This window comes from Podarcis pityusensis, assembly GCF_964106645.2.
Source record: "Podarcis pityusensis genome assembly, chromosome: 16".
Classification (NCBI taxonomy): Eukaryota; Metazoa; Chordata; class Lepidosauria; order Squamata; family Lacertidae; genus Podarcis; species Podarcis pityusensis.
In genome coordinates this window covers 39,905,042-39,922,630 of record NC_138041.1, presented here as the reverse complement: position 1 = coordinate 39,922,630, position 17,589 = coordinate 39,905,042, and the positions used below count along the sequence as shown (strand labels likewise).

Sequence of the window (17,589 nt, the reverse complement as noted above, 5' to 3'; positions counted from 1 at the left end):
ATGTCATGGCAACGCTTTTATGGGACCTAATAATGTCATCTACATCATCAGAGGTTCATTTACCTGCTCATTTTCTGAAAGTGCTGACAGTGACCTTCTGTATTCTACATAGGAGAAACAGTCTCAGCGCAAGACAATAATTGGATGTAAAATTGGTATCAGAAATGGCAGTATTGAAAAACAAGTTGGGGAACAATTCAGCTTCTGAGGCCCTCAGCAACTGACCTTACAGTGGCCAAAGTAGCAGAGGGGAGCTTCAGAGAAAGACTTGAAAACTGCTGAATGATAATTAATCAAGAGGTTCAAATGCTATCCCTTGCGGATTGAATCAGCACAATGGATTTTCATCACATTACATATGCTAATGGCTTACCAGTACTGGTTGTGTTATTAGCATGGTGTATTCATGAATGGTCACTGTTAAAAATGTAATTATCACCATTTGTGCTTTTCTCTGTCCATTTTTCTTCTGACCTTACTGTTTACAATTCCTCTCCCGGCAGCATGTGTTTTATTTATTTATTTAGAAAAAATACAAACTGCTTGATTTTTATTTATATATAAATAAATAATTTTAAAATAATTATCTTTATACAGATCTATATGATTTACACTTAAATACTTAGCCTTCCTTTCAGTCTCTAATCCAGACACATCTTGTAATATATTTTTACTCTCATCATTCATATTTTTAACCAAGAGTTTGGTTTTATCTTTATTAATCTTAAGACCTGCTACCTTGCCAAATTTGTTTATCTCTTGTAATACTTTCAGGATTGACTCAATTGGTTCTTCTACAGATATCACCATGTCGTCTTTCTCCTCCTTTTGGCTGGACTCAGCGTGGCCCTCTGCTCTGTTACAAACAAGATTTTATTGTGGTGGCGGTAGGATAAGAACAAGGAAAAGGCAAGCCGGGATGGCACACTGGTGGTCCGGTTCCATCTGGGAGCCCCCCATGAAGACAGAAATGTCAGGAAATATCAAAGCTGAGCTTTTGGGGCTGTCAAGTAATAATATATATTTTACAGTTACTTGGTGGAAAGAAAGCAAGAGAGAGAGAAGGGCGGGGAGACAAAAGAAAAGTATTTTAAAGATTTCTCCTTCTTGGGATGCCAGGAAAATTAGTTATTTTAATCCCAGCCTCCCATTCATAGAATGCTTCCCTGCTCCAAATGCCAAAAGTGGATGAAAGATGGTGGCTTCTCCCAGCTGCACTTGCTCATTGCGCTTGGAAATGCTGTAGCTCCGCCACTGCTTTGCATGCAGAAGGTCTGGATAGGGTTGGGAGAGACCACTGCTTGATACCCTGAGCTCCGTGGAGTCAGGATAAGGCAGCCTCCTAAGTTCCCATGAAGAGGTGTGGCAAGGGAAGCTTGGGGTCTTGTATAAGCAACCTGAAGAATTGTTTTTGGGTGGCATGATTTGTTTAGATGTGGGCAGAGAAGCAGAGTGCATTTCGCAAGGTTCCCACAAGATCATTCAGCGTGTCTGAGAACAGAGCTCTCCCCTGGTGTTGGGCCCTCAAGATGTTGCTGGACTCCCATCGTCCTGGACACATTGGCCATGCTGGCTGAGGCCGATGGTCTTCCTAGTCCAAACAGAGGGGTCAAAGTTGAGGGAGGCTATTCTAAGCAGCAACCACATCAGTTACAGTTTGTGTCTGTAAGGCCAAAGGGTCTTTGTTCTTGCCTTAATTCAAAACATGGTGCTTGTGTGTATTAAGTACCCGTTCAGATGACATGATTTGCTTGCAGAAAGTTTACTTGGAGATTAGACTGTGTCCAGTCTTTATTGAGCTTTTATTTAGAATTTTTTTGCGGAGAGGTTTATACTACTATGAGCATTCATCCTGATTCACTTGCAACGTGCTTGCACATCTTTTCTGCTAACTGTCTGTTCATCCCACAACTTGCAGTGCATTTTCCTGTCACTTTTCTAACCATTTTTTTTTTAAAGTGGGTTTATCATGCTAGGGCAATGGAATTCCTCCTGCAAAGTAGAGGTGACCTAAGTTACTGACCAGGGATACAGGTTTTTCCTCCCCCCACCTTCCTGAAATTGGCTTGAGGGAGTTGAGAGAACAAGGGAGGGGGGGGGGGTAAGCTGAAACATTTGTGCAATTGGAACATTGGTAATGGCGCAGCATAGAATTCCACCCCAGGACTGTGAACTTAGAAAACTACGGAATGGTTTCTGTTTGGTGCCTTTTGGGTGCAAGCTGCTATGAAGTGGAGCAGTTCTGAATGTCTGGTGTGCAAGTGTGCACAGCTCATGTTCAGAGCAGGAGCTCAGCGTGACCAAGAAAAGGAAGACTTTTGCTGTCCATGCAAAAAGATTATGCATCTGATAACCTAGACCCAGGCTGTGGTTTGTGGCTAATAACGCTTGTCTTTTGTCTGCTCTTTCCATCTGCTTGATAGATGTTCTGTTTTCACTTCTTACAAAATGTGAAATGTTTAATGCACACCCCAGAGGGCTTCATCTGTACCATTGTTATTGCCTCATACTTTATATTTTTATTTCTTTTTGAAAGCACCTTTGGGGGGGGGGGCTTGCAAAAGAAATAATAAAATTTGGAAGGGACCCAAGGGTCTCCCAGTCCAACCCCCCATCAATGCAGGAATCTCAACTAAAGCATCCATGACAGATGGCCATCCAACCATCTGCCTAATTCTGGTTCTGTAAACACCAGAATTGTATGAACCGTGCTCTGAGACCTTGGCTTGCATTCGGCTAAGTAAAAATCAGGGACGCGGGTGGCGCTGTGGGTTAAACCACAGAGCCTAGGACTTGCCGATCAGAAGGTTGGCAGTTTGAATTCCCGTGACGGGGTGAGCTCCTGTTGTTCAATCCCAGCTCCTGCCAATCTAGCAGTTCGAAAGCAAGTCAGCGTGCAAGTAGATAAATAGGTACCGCTCCGGCAGGAAGGTAAACGGCATTTCCGTGTGCTGCTCTGGTTCGCCAGAAGCGGCTTAGTCCTGCTGGCCACATGACCAGCTGTACGCCGCCTTCCTCGGCCAACAAAGCGAGATGAGCGCCACAACCCCAGAGTCAGCCACGACTGGACCTAATGGTCAGGGGTCTCTTTACCTTTAAGTAATAATCAGAGTAGTTCCGCTGAAATAAAGGCTTTCTAAGTTCACAGTCCTGGGGTGGAATTCTTGGTGGTAGAGCATCTGCTTTGCATGCAGGGAGTCCAGTGTTCAGTCCCCAGCATCTCCAGGTAGGACTGGGAGAGAGTCCAGTCATTTCTGGAGGGCACTAAGTTGGCAAAGGCTGATTTAAAAGGATGTGGTAGAGTGTAGTCCAGGGGTCCTTTATCTTTCAGACCTTTCATAAACAGGTTTGTGTATGATGAAATCTTGGTTCCACAATACGCTTGGCTGTATGTGTGAGGAGGGGGTGGGGGTGTGTGTAAAAAGATTTTTAAGAAGAGCTGCCCCCAAATCCCCAACATCAGGATCCCCCCCCCCCTTTTCAGGTTCTTTTCAGGGATTTTTAAGAGAGATTTTGAAATCTCCCTTTTGGCCTGGCTAAAATACTGACTTACCTTCCTCGTGGATTTTTGCACGCTGACTCCGTTATGGCTGCCAGCTGCCAGGTCTTCCATTTTTTAATGAAACTGCTCTTGGTATCATGTGGCTTTGGCCTAGATTCTAAATAATTTGCTCTTTGTTCTTTGCACAGCATCTCCCCTCCCTTTCCTGTGGGCTAATAAGGAACAGCTGAGGTATCAAGGTGTTTAATAGGTGTGGCAGAGAGCTTTTCAGTTAATTAAACTGAGGGAGCCCTCTCCTTTTTGGAGGGGTCTAGGAATGAGATGGATGTGCCTTTTAATAAAATAGCACCTCCAGCCTGCCCTCTTTGAAGCAAATATTCCCCTTCTGAGAGTGTTTGAAGAGACATCCTTGAGATAATGGCAAATGGCTCAGGTCAGAGCTTTTTCAAGTGATCTTCCTTCAGGAAACCCTTTGATGCATCACCCATGGGACCCTTTTGAGTTGTGAAGCAGAGCCAGTTGTTGGCTCTGGACTGGAATCTGGGAGACCAGGGTCCAAATCCCCACTCAACTATGAAGCTCACTTGAGGGCCCTTGGATTGGTCCCAATCTCTTGGCTTGGCCTACCTCACAGGGTTGTTGTGAGGGTGTATTATAAGAATTTAAGGTCTCAAATATATAAATTAAATGTACAAGGCAAACACGTACATAAATACATAAACCATATGTCTGAAACAGTACACGAAGACAGTCCTGAAACCATTTTGACTCTCCCAAACTGACCAAATGTTTCTCTGCAAGGAGGGAGGAAATGAAAAAACCTTCCCATTGTCTCTGTGCTCACAAATCCTGCCTTAAGGGCACATTTAAGGTGTGAATAGGGTGAGCCTTGACCTGGCTCAGGAATGAAGAGTTTATCATTACAAAAGAATGGCCAGCCTGGCTGGGTGATCCAATCAGTAAACATTGACAGGTTTTCTGCCAGACAGGTTTTTGCTGCAAACCACCTCTTTCTGTGATGTATTTATGATGTATGGGGGGGGGGTCCTGGGCTACACCCCTTCTGTGATGTATGTATGATGTTTCTGGGGGTAGTCTGGAGTTTGAGGGTGGGCAATTTGAAAAGTCTACATAAGGGCAGGCACACCTTTATTCTGGGTTCCTCCTCCCTCCTGTGTGTGGGGAGTGAGGACCCTGTTGCAACAGTTTAATAAAGATCAGGCTTACTATCTGCTTTGCTTCTCAATATTCTCTGCTTGGCCTCTGTTATTTTCTCCTACCGATAGGGAACCCACTTAAGGACTCTATATGGGCTCTTGGGTACCCCATAAGGGAAAAGGGCAGATTTTGTTTACAACAGGTGAAATGGGGAAGGGAGAGCCGTCTTGAGCTTCTTGGAGGAAAGGCAGGATAGTGATAGTCTGGCGGTGGGGTGGGGAAGTGTGTGCATGTGTGCAGAATGGAAGGTGGTACTGAAGTGTAGGTCTTGATCAAATAACAGAACAATAAAATGGCTGGCCATTTTGATTGTTGACAACCCTTCTCAGGGGCACAAGACACAGGTTCTGCTATCAAGACACTGTGTCTCGGACTATTAAGACTTGTTTTTAATATCACTTTGAGACTTTGCTTCTTCTTTTACAATGGTCCATCTAGCTCAATATTGTCTGCACTGACTGGCAGCAGCCCTCCAGACTTTCTGACAAGGTTCTCCTCAGTGGTAATCCTCTGCAGAAAGCCAAGGCCAGAGCTCAGGGGTAGGGCGTCTGCTTTGCTTGCAGGTGGTGCCAGGTTCAACACCCCACCAGGTAGGGATGAGAGAGACCCTTTTGTGAAATGGTGGAGTGCCGCTTCCAGTCATTGTGGACAGTGCTGAGCTGGACAGTCAGCTTTGTGTGAGGCTGTTTAATACATTCCTAACATCTGAAGAAATGGATCGCTATGGCCAGGGCTCTGCATGGTCTGTTGGTCTCTGATTCAGAACTAAACTTTCTGGGAATGTCAGCTTTCATTGTTGTTATTGTTATAAGAATTTTAAGGTCATATATATATATATATATATATATATATATATATATATTCATAACTATATATAAACCACCGGTCTGAAACCCCATAGAAAAGGTCCTAAACAAATTGACCTCAAATATTTCTCTGCAAGGTCAAAGTGGGAAACCTCCCCATTGTTTCTTTCCTCACAAATCCTGTCTTAAGGGCACATTCAAGATATGAACAGGGTGTGACCTAGATTCAGGAATTAAGTAGTTATAATAACAAAAGAGTGGCCAAAACCCAGATAATGCAATCAGGTAACTTGCCACACATAAGATAAACAATGCATTCAGATTTCTGTTGTAGACTGCCTCTTTTGTGATGTAGGTATGATGTTTCTGGGGGTGGTCTTGGACTCCAGGGCGGGCAATTTAAAATGTCTTTATAAGGGCGGGCACACCTTTGTTTAGGGTCATCCTCCTTTTCTGCGTGTGAGGGGAGCACCCTGTTGCAACAGTTAATAAAGATCAGACTTACTATCTGCTTTGCTTCTCAATATTCTCTAGTTGGTTTCTGTTATTTTCTCCTACCTATAGAGAACCTACAAAAGGACTCTATATGGGTTCTTTGGTACCCAATAAGGGAACAGGAGCAGTTTATTTCTTATATCATAAGATTATCTCCCCCCACCAATCTTCCTTTTATTGGTTAAAGAAGAGTGAAAGCAAACATGTTTCTGGTTTTTAGAGGCTGCAGAGGTAAGTTTGAAAAGTTCATGTGTGATACTTGTCAAAAATGAGTGGTGGCATAATAAAAATAGATTTTTTGTGGTTTCCAGAGGGGCTTTGGTTTGCTTCAAAGCTTCTTGCTCACCCCTGCCCCCCCCCCCCCACTGGCAAAACAATGATGCAAAATACCCCAAACAGAATAAATCATAGAAATTATAGAAATTGTTAGATGTGAGCTTGCATAGTGTATGCGGGTCACAAAATGCATATTCCCTTGCTACAGAATCTTTTGGGTGTGCTTTTAGTGTGGAGGGCACACAGTCCTATTGTGGGGAAGATTGAGAGTGTGTAATAGGCAGCTGGAACCTATGTGAAAGCCTCTGCAAATCCTGTCTCTTTTCTCCCCCCTCCCTTTTTGCTCAGGATGTGGGACTCTTGGAGTATCAGCACCATTCCAGGGACTACCCTTCTCACCTTCCCCCTGGGTCTATCTTGCAGCCGCAGCGGAGGAGGCCGTCCTTGCTCTCGGAGTTCCAGCCAGGGAATGAAAGGTAAGGGGAATGCAAGGAGCGGTTGCGTGTGTAGTGCTATGGGCAGAGTGCTTTGTGCACCAATATAAGTGGGTCTGTAGGGAAAGGTTGCAAAAATCTTGAAATACAAATTTTTGTGTTTAAACAACCACCACCATCCAAGGGTTAATGCAGAAGTGGCACGAAATGGACCCAAAAATGAACAAACCCAAAATGGACAGAAAAATAAACTGATCTGTTCATCCAGTACCTTGAAGGATACACAGAACATGGGAACCAGCTCAGAAACCAGCATTTCCTCCTTTTGGAGGTTTCTGGAGAATTGTATGAGTGTTGGCAAGGGATGCTTTCAGGTATGGGATCTACCTGGTGAGATCATTTGATCGTGGCCTTTCCCAGCTTTGTGGTCTATGATAGCCAGAAAAATATCTACAATATTTCTTGGAAGTGGTTGCCAAAGAGAAGCCGTGGAGTTCCTTCCTTTCTCCATCAGTGGAAGTTTTTAAATATAGACCTGCATAAACATATGTCAAGAGCGGCTCAAGCCTAATTAATCCTTCTTTGGTGCAGCAGTTGTGGACTTAGGTGACCTCTTGAGGCCCTTTCCCACACCCCCACGCTCCCTCTCTTTGTGTTTCTTGGATTTATTGGTGGCTGGAGGCTGCAGTGCTGGTGAGGGCTAGCCACAGCAAATTCCTTGGGCTTTCTCTGGCACCAGAAGCGGTTCCCTCATTTCCCCCTTGCCCTTCCTTCGCCAGAGGAGTGGGGAGGAGCAGTCGTCCATGCAGCTGAGCGCCCCCCCCCGCAGATTCAAGCTAGACGCATCTGTAAGAGCTTTGGCTGGGTTCCCAGGTTCCGATTGCTTGGCTTCCAGCTGAGGCAGCTGGCTCTTGTGGGCTGGCAGGGGGTGGGGAGGAGCGGCAGGCACAAGGGAGGCCTGTGAATTTGGAGGAGAGGATTCAAGCAAACAGCAAGCACAGACTGCTGCTGTGTCTCTGAGGGGAGGAGGAAAAACGGTTGAGGGCAGGAGGCCAAGCCTGGCATGGACCAGGGCTATCTATGTCAGGCTACCCCTTGGCGTTGGGTAGAAGAGGGGTGGGAGACCTCAGGCCTGGGGTCTGAATATGGCCCCCCTGGACCCTCTGTCAGACTCTCAGCCATGCATTTGAACCCTCCTTGTGTGTGTTTCACCTGGCTGGAGGTTAGAGAGGGGTGCCGGTAGGAACAAGCCCGCTGTAGAAAGGTAAAATATATGCGCTCCTCTGCTTGTCTTTGGCCCGGGCACCACTGTCATGTGGCCCTCAGAAGGCTGCTGAGAAAGGAATGTGGCCCTCCAGCTGAAAAAGGTTCCCCACCCCTGAAGTAGAACAAGCTTGCCCAGCCTGCTGCCCCCCAGATTTTTTTGGTGAATACAACTCCCATCAGCTGTGACTGTTGCCCATGCTGGCTGGCGCTGATCGGCGTTGCAGTCCTACAATGTTTGATGGGAGCAGTAGGTTGAGGTGGGAGAACATTCAGAGAGGAATGGACGGTGCGGGGGGGGGGGATTATTACCGACTCACTGCCCATCTGCTGTCTGACGCCCTGAGTGTTAGTTTTTCCTTCCCTTTGTGTGGCATCTTAGTTGAGTGCTTGACCAGAGTACTTTGGAAGGTGCCACCACAATGACATCCCTCCAGAAATGGCTGTTAACTGGAAATCTGCTGGAGCCCCGGTTTTATTTTATTTTCACTCCCACCCTGCTTCCTCGCCTGCCTGTCAGTTCTCGTAAGACACTCCTGTTTTTCAAAGCAGCTTACTCACAGTCCTTGGTCTCCTCATCACCAGCACAACAGCGGCATTTGCTTCTCATTCCTCCAGCTTCTCCTTTTGGCTGAAATGCTTGAAATGCTTCTGCATCTGGAAAGGCAAGAGAGCAACTGAGGGAGGAAAGGAGAGGAGCTTTTTGATTGATAGCTGGTGGGCTGCTCCGCAGCTCCAGAAATGAACCCCACGTGCCACATGAACAGCGGCTGGGGCCGTGGCAGGGGTGAGCAACCTCAGGCCTGGGGGCCAAAAGTTAGCCTTCAAGAATCTTTATCTGGCCCTCAAGGCTCCCCCCCCCCCGAAAGCCACACTCCCTCTTTCCAGGTTACTCCTCTTGCTGGGCTTTCTTCGCATCCTCCATGAGTGCTTGGCTTGGCTGGAATGGAGGCTAGAGAGAGTGTTTGTGTGTAGCAGCCAGGCTCCTGCACGAAGGTTTCTTGTTGCTCCTCCTCCACTGGCATGTTGCCCCTGGAAGTTTTTCCAGAAGGAGTGAAAAGAAATTGAGAGCAAAACCAAAGTCGCAGGAGATTTTGAGAGAAATAAAGTTATATCAAGTACAATATATGGAAATGATGAACCAGGAAATAGAATGGAAAATCACACAAATGAGACAAAAAACATTTGAATCTGCTAACAAATGTGGGAAATTGCTGGCCTGGCAAATGAAAAAAAGACAAAAATTAAACACTATTACAAATTTAGAAGTGGAAGGAAAGAATATACACAACCCAACCGAGATTAGAAAATGTTTCCAGAGGTATTTTAAACAACTATATACACAAGGGCCACAGAAAGAAATGGACATAGACCGATTTCTGAAGACAAATGGACTACAAAAAATCTCCCAAGAAAGTAAACTAATGTTGAACTATAAAATATCTGAACAGGAAGTAGAAGGTGCCATTCAAAACATGCAACTAGGCAAATCTCCAGGACCGGATGGGCTGACTTCTAGATATTATAGATCTTTGAAAGAGTGGTTATTACAACCTTTAAAGGAAGTCTGCAATGAAATATTGGAAGGGAAAAGGGCACCAGAGTCGTGGAAAGAGGCGTACATCACACTTATACCGAAGACAGAGAAGCCCAGAATAAAATTTAAAATATTATCAGATGCAAAGGAAAGAGGTGGATTTGCCCTGCCAGACCTCAAACTTTATTATGAATCAGCAGCTTTTTGCTGGTTGAAAGAATGGCTGCTTCTTGAAAACACTGACATTTTGGATCTAGAAGGCTTTAACAATGTATTTGGATGGCATGCATATCTGTGGTATGATAAGGTCAAAGCACATAAAGCATTTACAAACCATATTGTCAGGAAAGCATTGTTTAATGTCTGGATAAGATACAAGGACTTATTGGAAAATAAAACCCCAAGGTGGTTGTCACCGATGGAAGCAAAAGCTCTGAAAAAGCTCAATATGGAGGCCAAATGGCCGAAATATTGGGAAATTCTGGAACAAGATGGAGATAGACTGAAATTGCAGAGTTTTGAGAAATTAAAAAACATAGTGCGAGATTGGCTTCATTATTATCAGATAATGGAGGCATATAATTTGGACAAGAAAATTGGCTTCCAGGTGGAAAAATCAAAATTAGAAACAGAACTGTTAGAACCCAAAACTAAGATTTTGTCAAAAATGTATAACTTGCTGTTGAAATGGAATACTCAGGATGAAACGGTGAAATCTGCTATGACTAAATGGGCACAAGATGTTGGACATAACATAATGATGGCTGACTGGGAACAGTTATGGACCACAGGTATGAAGTTTACGGCATGTAATGCCTTAAGAGAGAATATTATGAAAATGATATACAGGTGGTACATGACACTAGTCAAGCTTGCAAAAATTTATCATTTGCCCAATAATAAATGCTGGAAATGTAAAGAAACTGAAGGTACATTCTTCCACCTTTGGTGGACGTGCCCAAGGATTAAGGCTTTCTGGGAGATGATATATAATGAATTGAAAAAGGTATTTAAATATACCTTCTTGAAGAAACCAGAGGCCTTTCTCCTGGGCATAGTCGGCCAATTGGTGCCAAAGAAGGACAGAACTTTTTTTATGTATGCCACAACGGCAGCAAGAATACTCATTGCAAAGTATTGGAAGACACAAGATCTACCTGGAGAAGAGGAGGTTTAGCCTGGAGAAGAGGAGGTTAAGGGGTGATATGATAGCCATGTTCAAATATATAAAAGGATGTCACATAGAGGAGGGAGAAAGGTTGTTTTCTGCTGCTCCAGAGAAGCGGACACGGAGCAATGGATCCAAACTACAAGAAAGAAGATTCCACCTAAACATTAGGAAGAACTTCCTGACAGTAAGAGCTGTTTGACAGTGGAATTTGCTGCCAAGGAGTGTGGTGGAGTCTCCTTCTTTGGAGGTATTTAAGCAGAGGCTTGACAACCATATGTCAGGAGTGCTCTGATGGTGTTTCCTGCTCGGCAGGGGGTTGGACTCGATGGCCCTTGTGGTCTCTTCCAACTCTAGGATTCTATGATTCTATGATTCTATGATTCTACCCACCTTGGAAGAATGGCAGATGAAGCTGATGGACTATATGGAACTGGCAGAAATGACTGGCAGAATCCGAGACCAGGGAGAAGAGTCGGTGGAAGAAGATTGGAAGAAATTCAAAGACTATCTACAGAAATATTGTAAAATTAACGAATGTTAGAATGATGTTGGATAGAAATTAAGTGGTTTCCAGCTGTAATGCTTTAAGGGAATATGAAAAATGGGTTGTTAATAGGTAAAAATCTAACGTTACTATTTTAAGACCAAAGATTAGGATAAACAAAGAGGGTAAGGATTTGCTGAACCAACAAATTGAATTGGAATACAAAAAAGGGAGGTATGAGGAGGTCCGGGAAACAAGCTAAGGAAAAATAAGTAATGGAAAAATTGAGTGGTTTTTAATCATTTTTATTTTGTATTTTGTATTTTTTCTTTTTTTTTCTTTTTTTTTCCTTTCTTTTTTTCCCCATTCTTATATTGTAACATTTGGAAAATCTCAATAAATATAAAAAAAAAAGAGGAAGTTTTTCCAGAAGGGAGTGTGGCTCCTGGGCTGAGAAAGGTTCCCCGGCCCAGGCTTCAGCAGAGCCGGCCTCCCCATCAGGCAAGGTGAGGCAACCGCCTGAGGCGGCAAGCTCCTCAAGGCAGCAAATCTGGATGTCAGTCTTTCTTTCCCCCTTGTTCCTGGTGTGGAACTTCCCTCCCTCCCTCCCCTCCCCTTGGGCTGCAGTGTCTGTGTCTTTGGACAGCAAAGGCCACTATTTGTGCTCCAAGACCTCTCCCAACATTTCTCCTGAACACTACAAAATCACTCCCGGCAAGTTTGTCATGCTCTGCAGTAAGTGAAGCTTTCACAGTGATCTACATAAGAATGTGTTTCGCAGTTATGATCCCTTGAGGTTCCGAAGCTCACAGTGCCCTCTAAATACCACCCGTTGCATGTTCCAAAGGCTTTGTGAAGGCAAAAACGGGGGTGAAATCAATTATCCAAGTTCTGTTTGGCAGTAGGCAGGTATGGCGAACCCTCTGGCCCCTCCAAGCCTTTTTCTTCAGCCCTCTGGCCCCTCCAAGCCTTTTTCTTCAGCCCTCTGGCCCCTCCTTGGGACTGCTGAGCCAGAACCCTCACTGGCCCTGCTTTGCCCCTTCATTGCCTGGATGGATGATAGAGATGGCCATGAGCCGAAACGAGCCCAATGTCCCAAGTTAAAAGTCGCATGACTTGCTCAGCCGACTTCTGCCTCTGGCCTTGCCCACCATCGGCAGGTTGCTTGGAAGAAAACTCTGCCCTTGGGCTCCCTGCCCCGTGGTCGATGGAGACTCCAATCGGAGAGGCTCTCCCAGTCTGTCTGCTGGTGGGCCACTTCAGCTGCAGAGTAATGGAAGACTGCTGTCCCCACAGGCCCAACATGACGTCACATGTGCATGCCAAGCGGATATTCTGCTGCTTCTTCCTGAGGTCAGAGCCAAGTCTCTGCCCATGTAACAACCAGCTTTGGGGCTTGTTTTGAGTTATTTTTATATTCCAGAACCTGTGTTGTCTGTCTTGCTGCCTGCCTGCTCCCTCCCTGTTTGTCAGGTTCCACATCTGCTTGCATGTTCTTTGGCCTTCAGATCAGGCTCCTTCTAGGGGGAAGGGCAGTTGCTCAGTGGTAGAGGAGATACAGATCCCAGGTCAGCCTTCAACATCTCCAGGTGGATTTAGAAAAGATTACCTTCTGGAAACCTTAGAGAATTATTGTCAGCCAGTGTTGATAATACAGAACTAGATGGAATAACAATCTGGTATAAGTCAGCTTTCTATTTTTTTCTTTAATTTTTTAATTGAGAAGATTTTAATTAAACAAAATTTAGTAGAAATAAAAAGTAAATACAGAAGAAAATGAAATTAAAGGTATATTATATACTATACATGCAAACAACTTGAATTCCATATATGCTTGTTTAGTATACAGGTATTGTCAGGGGACTGCCATTGGAACAGGGGGGCGTTGGGATACAGAGAGCTTCCAAAACTCTTGAGGAGCAGTTCCTCTTCCAGCGGTGGGGAAAGCCACCCCTCCAGTGGAGAAGAGGGGAAGGGGCTTGAGGATGCTGCTGAGAGCCCCAGTGCCTCACCTAGCCAGGCTGGCCAGGAGGGACACACGCCTCTTCCGTCGCCCAGCTTGCGCAGAGGGGTGAAACGCAAGGAAGGGAGGCGGAGGCTTGGGGTGTCAAAGTTCTTATGTTGGGGGAGAAGCCGGAAGGGGCTACTCCCGGATTCTGTAAGTGACTAAGACGGACATGAACTTTGGAGATCTGCACTGTAAATAGTTTTCACAATAAAAACCTGTAAAAGACAGGTCTGGAGTCCTGCCTGGTTACTTGCGAGCAGCTAGCAGCAGCATCTGACAGGTATATAATGTTATCATCCAATTACATATATGGTTATTTATAACCTATTATATTTTTTATAAAAGCTTTCCAAATATTGTTATATTTTTCCGTAGAAAGGCTACATCTGTAAGCAAGTTGTTCATACATTGCGAGTGCTGCCATGTGTTCAATCCATTGACTAAAGGGGGCCATAGATTTATCTTTACTGTGCCTCAATACTAGCCTTTTTGCCATAGTAAGGCAGCTTTCCATGACTGTAGTTTCTAAGGATCACATCCTGCAAGCACATCACTGTTTTTTTTAGGGGAGTGGGCGGGTGTTGGCTGCTTCCACTTTTGCTCCAATCCTGCTCTGAAGGGATTTTATTATTCAGACCCTCAGGCTGAAAAGTGATCCTGCCTCCATGCCTTCTATGTGTCCCTAAAGCTGTTAACCAGGGGCCAGACTGCCTGCACCCAGCACCAATGCCTTCCAAATCTGGTAGTAGTATTTAAGCACACAGTCTCTCGCCTGCAGTTAAATTGGTACAGTCCTTGAAGATCTGTGCCATATTTTGCTTGTGGAGCCGTGCAAGTTGTCCCTGAGGCACTTTTATCTGGAGTTGTGAGGCATTTAACCTTGCAGCACCCAGAGAGTGCTTTACTACTAAGCTATGCCTTGCCACACCTCATCTATTGTTTGTGGGCCATTTTCTGGAAGGTTTCCCCTGCAGCGTGTGTGCCGTGGGCCCCGCCAGCTGGGACAAATGAGCTTTGAAAAGTTATTTTAAGATCTCCTTTTCGTACACGTTGTACCACAAATACTTGCAGAGGAATGTGCTGGCAATCTTGCTTCTTTTCTTTGTCTGATCACCGCCCCAAGGCATATTTCTAACATCCTAGGCTATCCCTGAACCGTTTGGAAATGGTGTAGTCTTGCTCAGGAATATTTGAAGTGTGCCCTCGAAACATCAAGATTTGCAGGCCCAGTGCAAGGGCTCACGTTGGTGTCTAGGCCCCAAATGTCTGAAAAGCTGCTTCCATCCCCACAGAGACCCTCTTGAGTGCTAAGATCAGTGGAGGGTTTTTTCTTGGTAATACTGCCACCTTCAGAAGTGTCAGGAATGGCTGTCTGGGACAGGACTTTCTCTGTGGCAGCCCCCAAGTTGTGGAGCTCCTTCCCCAGAGAGGTGCATCAAGCACCTTTGGTGCATAGTTTTTGCCGTATTCTGAAGATGCAGATCTTTACCCCAGCCTTTGACAGTTAAGGTATTTTTGTTTTTGCTTAATTTGTACCTTGCTGCTTTTGTTTGAAATGGTTTTGCATTGTATTTTTACAATTGTATACAAATGGTTTTACAATTGGAAGCATGATTGCATTGCAGCAGCCTCTTCTAGGACCTCACAGTGGAGGGTGGGTGAGAAAGCATATAAGTAAATATATTAATGTAGAAAAAGGACTAGAATTGCATATATTTTCCCTTAAAAGTTGGAGTAGATCACAGCAGCATGGTCTTCAGTGTTCGGGTGTAAGCCTTATGCTACAAAAGGGTAGGTAAAGGTACCCCTGCCCATACCCCTGACCGACTCTGGGGTTGCGCGCTCATCTCGCTCAAGAGGCCAGGAGCCGGCACCGTCCGAAGACACTTCCGGGTCACGTGGCCAGTGTGACGAAGCTGCAACAGGCGAGCCAGCACCAGCGCCGCACACGGAAACGCCATTTACCTTCCCGCTATAAAGCGGTACCTATTTATCTACTTGCACTTAGGGGTGCTTTCGAACTGCTAGGTGGGCAGGAGCTGGGACCGAACGACGGGAGCTCACCCCACCGCGGGGATTCGAACCGCCGACCTAAGATCAGCAAGTCCTAGGCACTGAGGTTTTACCCACAGTGCCACCCGCATCCCCCAACAAAAGGGTAGTGCCCTCTTTTAAGAAAGGGAGTGCCCAGGGAACATCACCATCGGATGGTGGGCTGGAGAAAGCATGGTGTGCTTTGCTGAGTCAAAATAAGTTGATGCTGGTCCTCCAGCTCAAAATGTGAATGTGGGTTTTGGCATGTTTTCCATTTTAGTTGGAGAACCTGTGGCCCTCTAGACTTGCTGGACTGTAGTTTCTACCATCCCTGATGCATTGGGACATGCTGGCCAGCAGGACTGATGATGGGTTGGTGTTCAAAAACACCTGTTGTACACTTTGAGCCACACCTGCAATCCTCCAGCCTGCCTCTGCCTGCTCATTTTGCTTCAGGTGGAGTTTTCTTGTAGTTCACCCTGCTGTAGAAACAATATGTAAATCTGGTGGCCCTCTGAATGTTGATGGATTCCAACTCCTGTGATCCCTGACTATTGACCTCGCAGGCTGGGGTTTATATGGGGGTCGGAGTCTTAAGAGCATCTGGAGGGCCATCCCTGGCTTTTTATGCTTTTCTTTCACTGCTGTGTAGAAAACCAGCAGGAAACGCTTCACATATATTTATCTCAGCTGGCAGCCCTTCTGCAAGTATCATTATCTGTATGTTTGCAGTATTATTACCCCCATATGGCAGATGGAGGGCCTCTGGTAGAAAGAGGGAGGCTTGCTGAAGGCCACCGAAGGAGATTTGAAGCAAGTGTGCTCGGAGACTTTGGAGCTTGAACATGGAAAGTTCAGGTTGCAGGCTGGAGTCATGCAGCTACCCAGGACTAATTTTCCATAGGCCTCACAACCCACTGCAGGCCCAAAGGGGTATGGAACCCTTTTAATGGGCAAGCAACATTTGTTTTACTTTATAAAGACTGCTTTTCATGCTAAAAACACAAAGAAACAAAACCATGCCCCCCAGTGCAGTTTATGAACTTTATATCCACCAGTGCACAATACAGCATAACAGCAAAACATTGAGTTCATTCAAGCAATATTCACATTTGGTACTAACAATACAGTAACAGTAACCTAGCATAACATTAATAATCAGGATAGCACCTACAGCCCAACTCCTAAATTTGCCCTTGTGGGCTGTAGGTGCTATCCTGATTATTAATGTTATGCTAGGTTACTGTTACTGTATTGTTAGTACCAGATGTGAATATTGCTGTTATGTTGTATTGTGCACTGGTGGATATAAAGTTCATAAACTGCACTGGGGGGCATGGTTTTGTTTCTTTGTGTTTTTAGCATGAAAAGCAGTCTTTATAAAGTAAAACAAATGTTGCTTGCCCATTAAAAGGGTCTTTGAGGCTTGTTTAAATATTTGGGGAATGGGGCTTGCCTGGGCTCACTCAAAATAAATCTTTGCAGTTACGTGGCCACCACTGAGAAGACCATGTTCCTTGTTCCTCTCAGAACAAAATCTCTTGATTTGGCCAGATCTGATATAAATACTTTCTCTCTTACCCGGTCAGCAGATTTCAAAACAGGCAAATTGCCATAAAAGCAAGGACAAGACTCACCCGTTGCCTTTTTTAGTGGGGGGATATATCTTCAGTCAGTGGTAGTGCACACACTGGTGTGGCAGAAGAGGATGGCAAGCGTGATGGGAAGATTCAAGGACAATCAAGGAAACACATGAACATTTCAGTGTAGTATAATATAAAAAAAAAATTATTTGTAGAATATGGATAGATATATTTTCAAAATGTGAGCAAGAGCATCAAGTGATACTGAGGACAACCCTAGTTGTGTTTTCCAATGTATTTCTTCTCAATGAAATATTTCGTGTGGCCCAGAGAACAAAGTTTGAGAACCCCACAGGCGGGAGAAGCCTGTGGACGTGGGATTCGGCTGGCACCTTTTGCGCCTCCCCTACTCGCGGGGAAACCCGGTTTCGGGGATCCGGAGCGACTTGGGGTGAATGGCGCGGTGCTTTGAATCAACTGCTTTTTTCACGGAGTGAAGCCTCATTGCTGTTGCTGGAGAGCGCTGACTTTTTCCTGTGGACAATTGGATTTTAAACAACTGCCCGTGAGTAGAACGGAAAATTGGATTAAGAAACTTTTTTATTTGGCACCAAAGCGGGAAGGTCTAAACAGGAAGTCCGCCTTCCGCTTTTGTAAATAGATTGAAGCAAAGACATTGCAAGCTAGAGTCTGGAAAGTCGTTTGTAAAGGACTAAATTTCCATCAGTTAAAATCACTAAACCCCCCTTGGAAGCAGGAGAAGAGGGGGGAATCTTTT

General features: G+C 45.1%; 1 protein-coding gene across 20 annotated transcripts in view; it reads left to right on the top strand.

Annotated features, from left to right (window-relative positions):
* Positions 1-17,589, top strand: part of NCOR2 (nuclear receptor corepressor 2) — a 359,036-nt gene that overhangs the window by 96,989 nt on the left and 244,458 nt on the right. For all 20 annotated transcript variants that reach the window (XM_080985614.1, XM_080985620.1, XM_080985617.1 and 17 more), the window contains exon 3: positions 6,646-6,773. In XM_080985614.1, the coding sequence (XP_080841740.1) occupies positions 6,646-6,773 (128 nt within the window). The remainder of the gene's footprint in view (positions 1-6,645; positions 6,774-17,589) is intronic.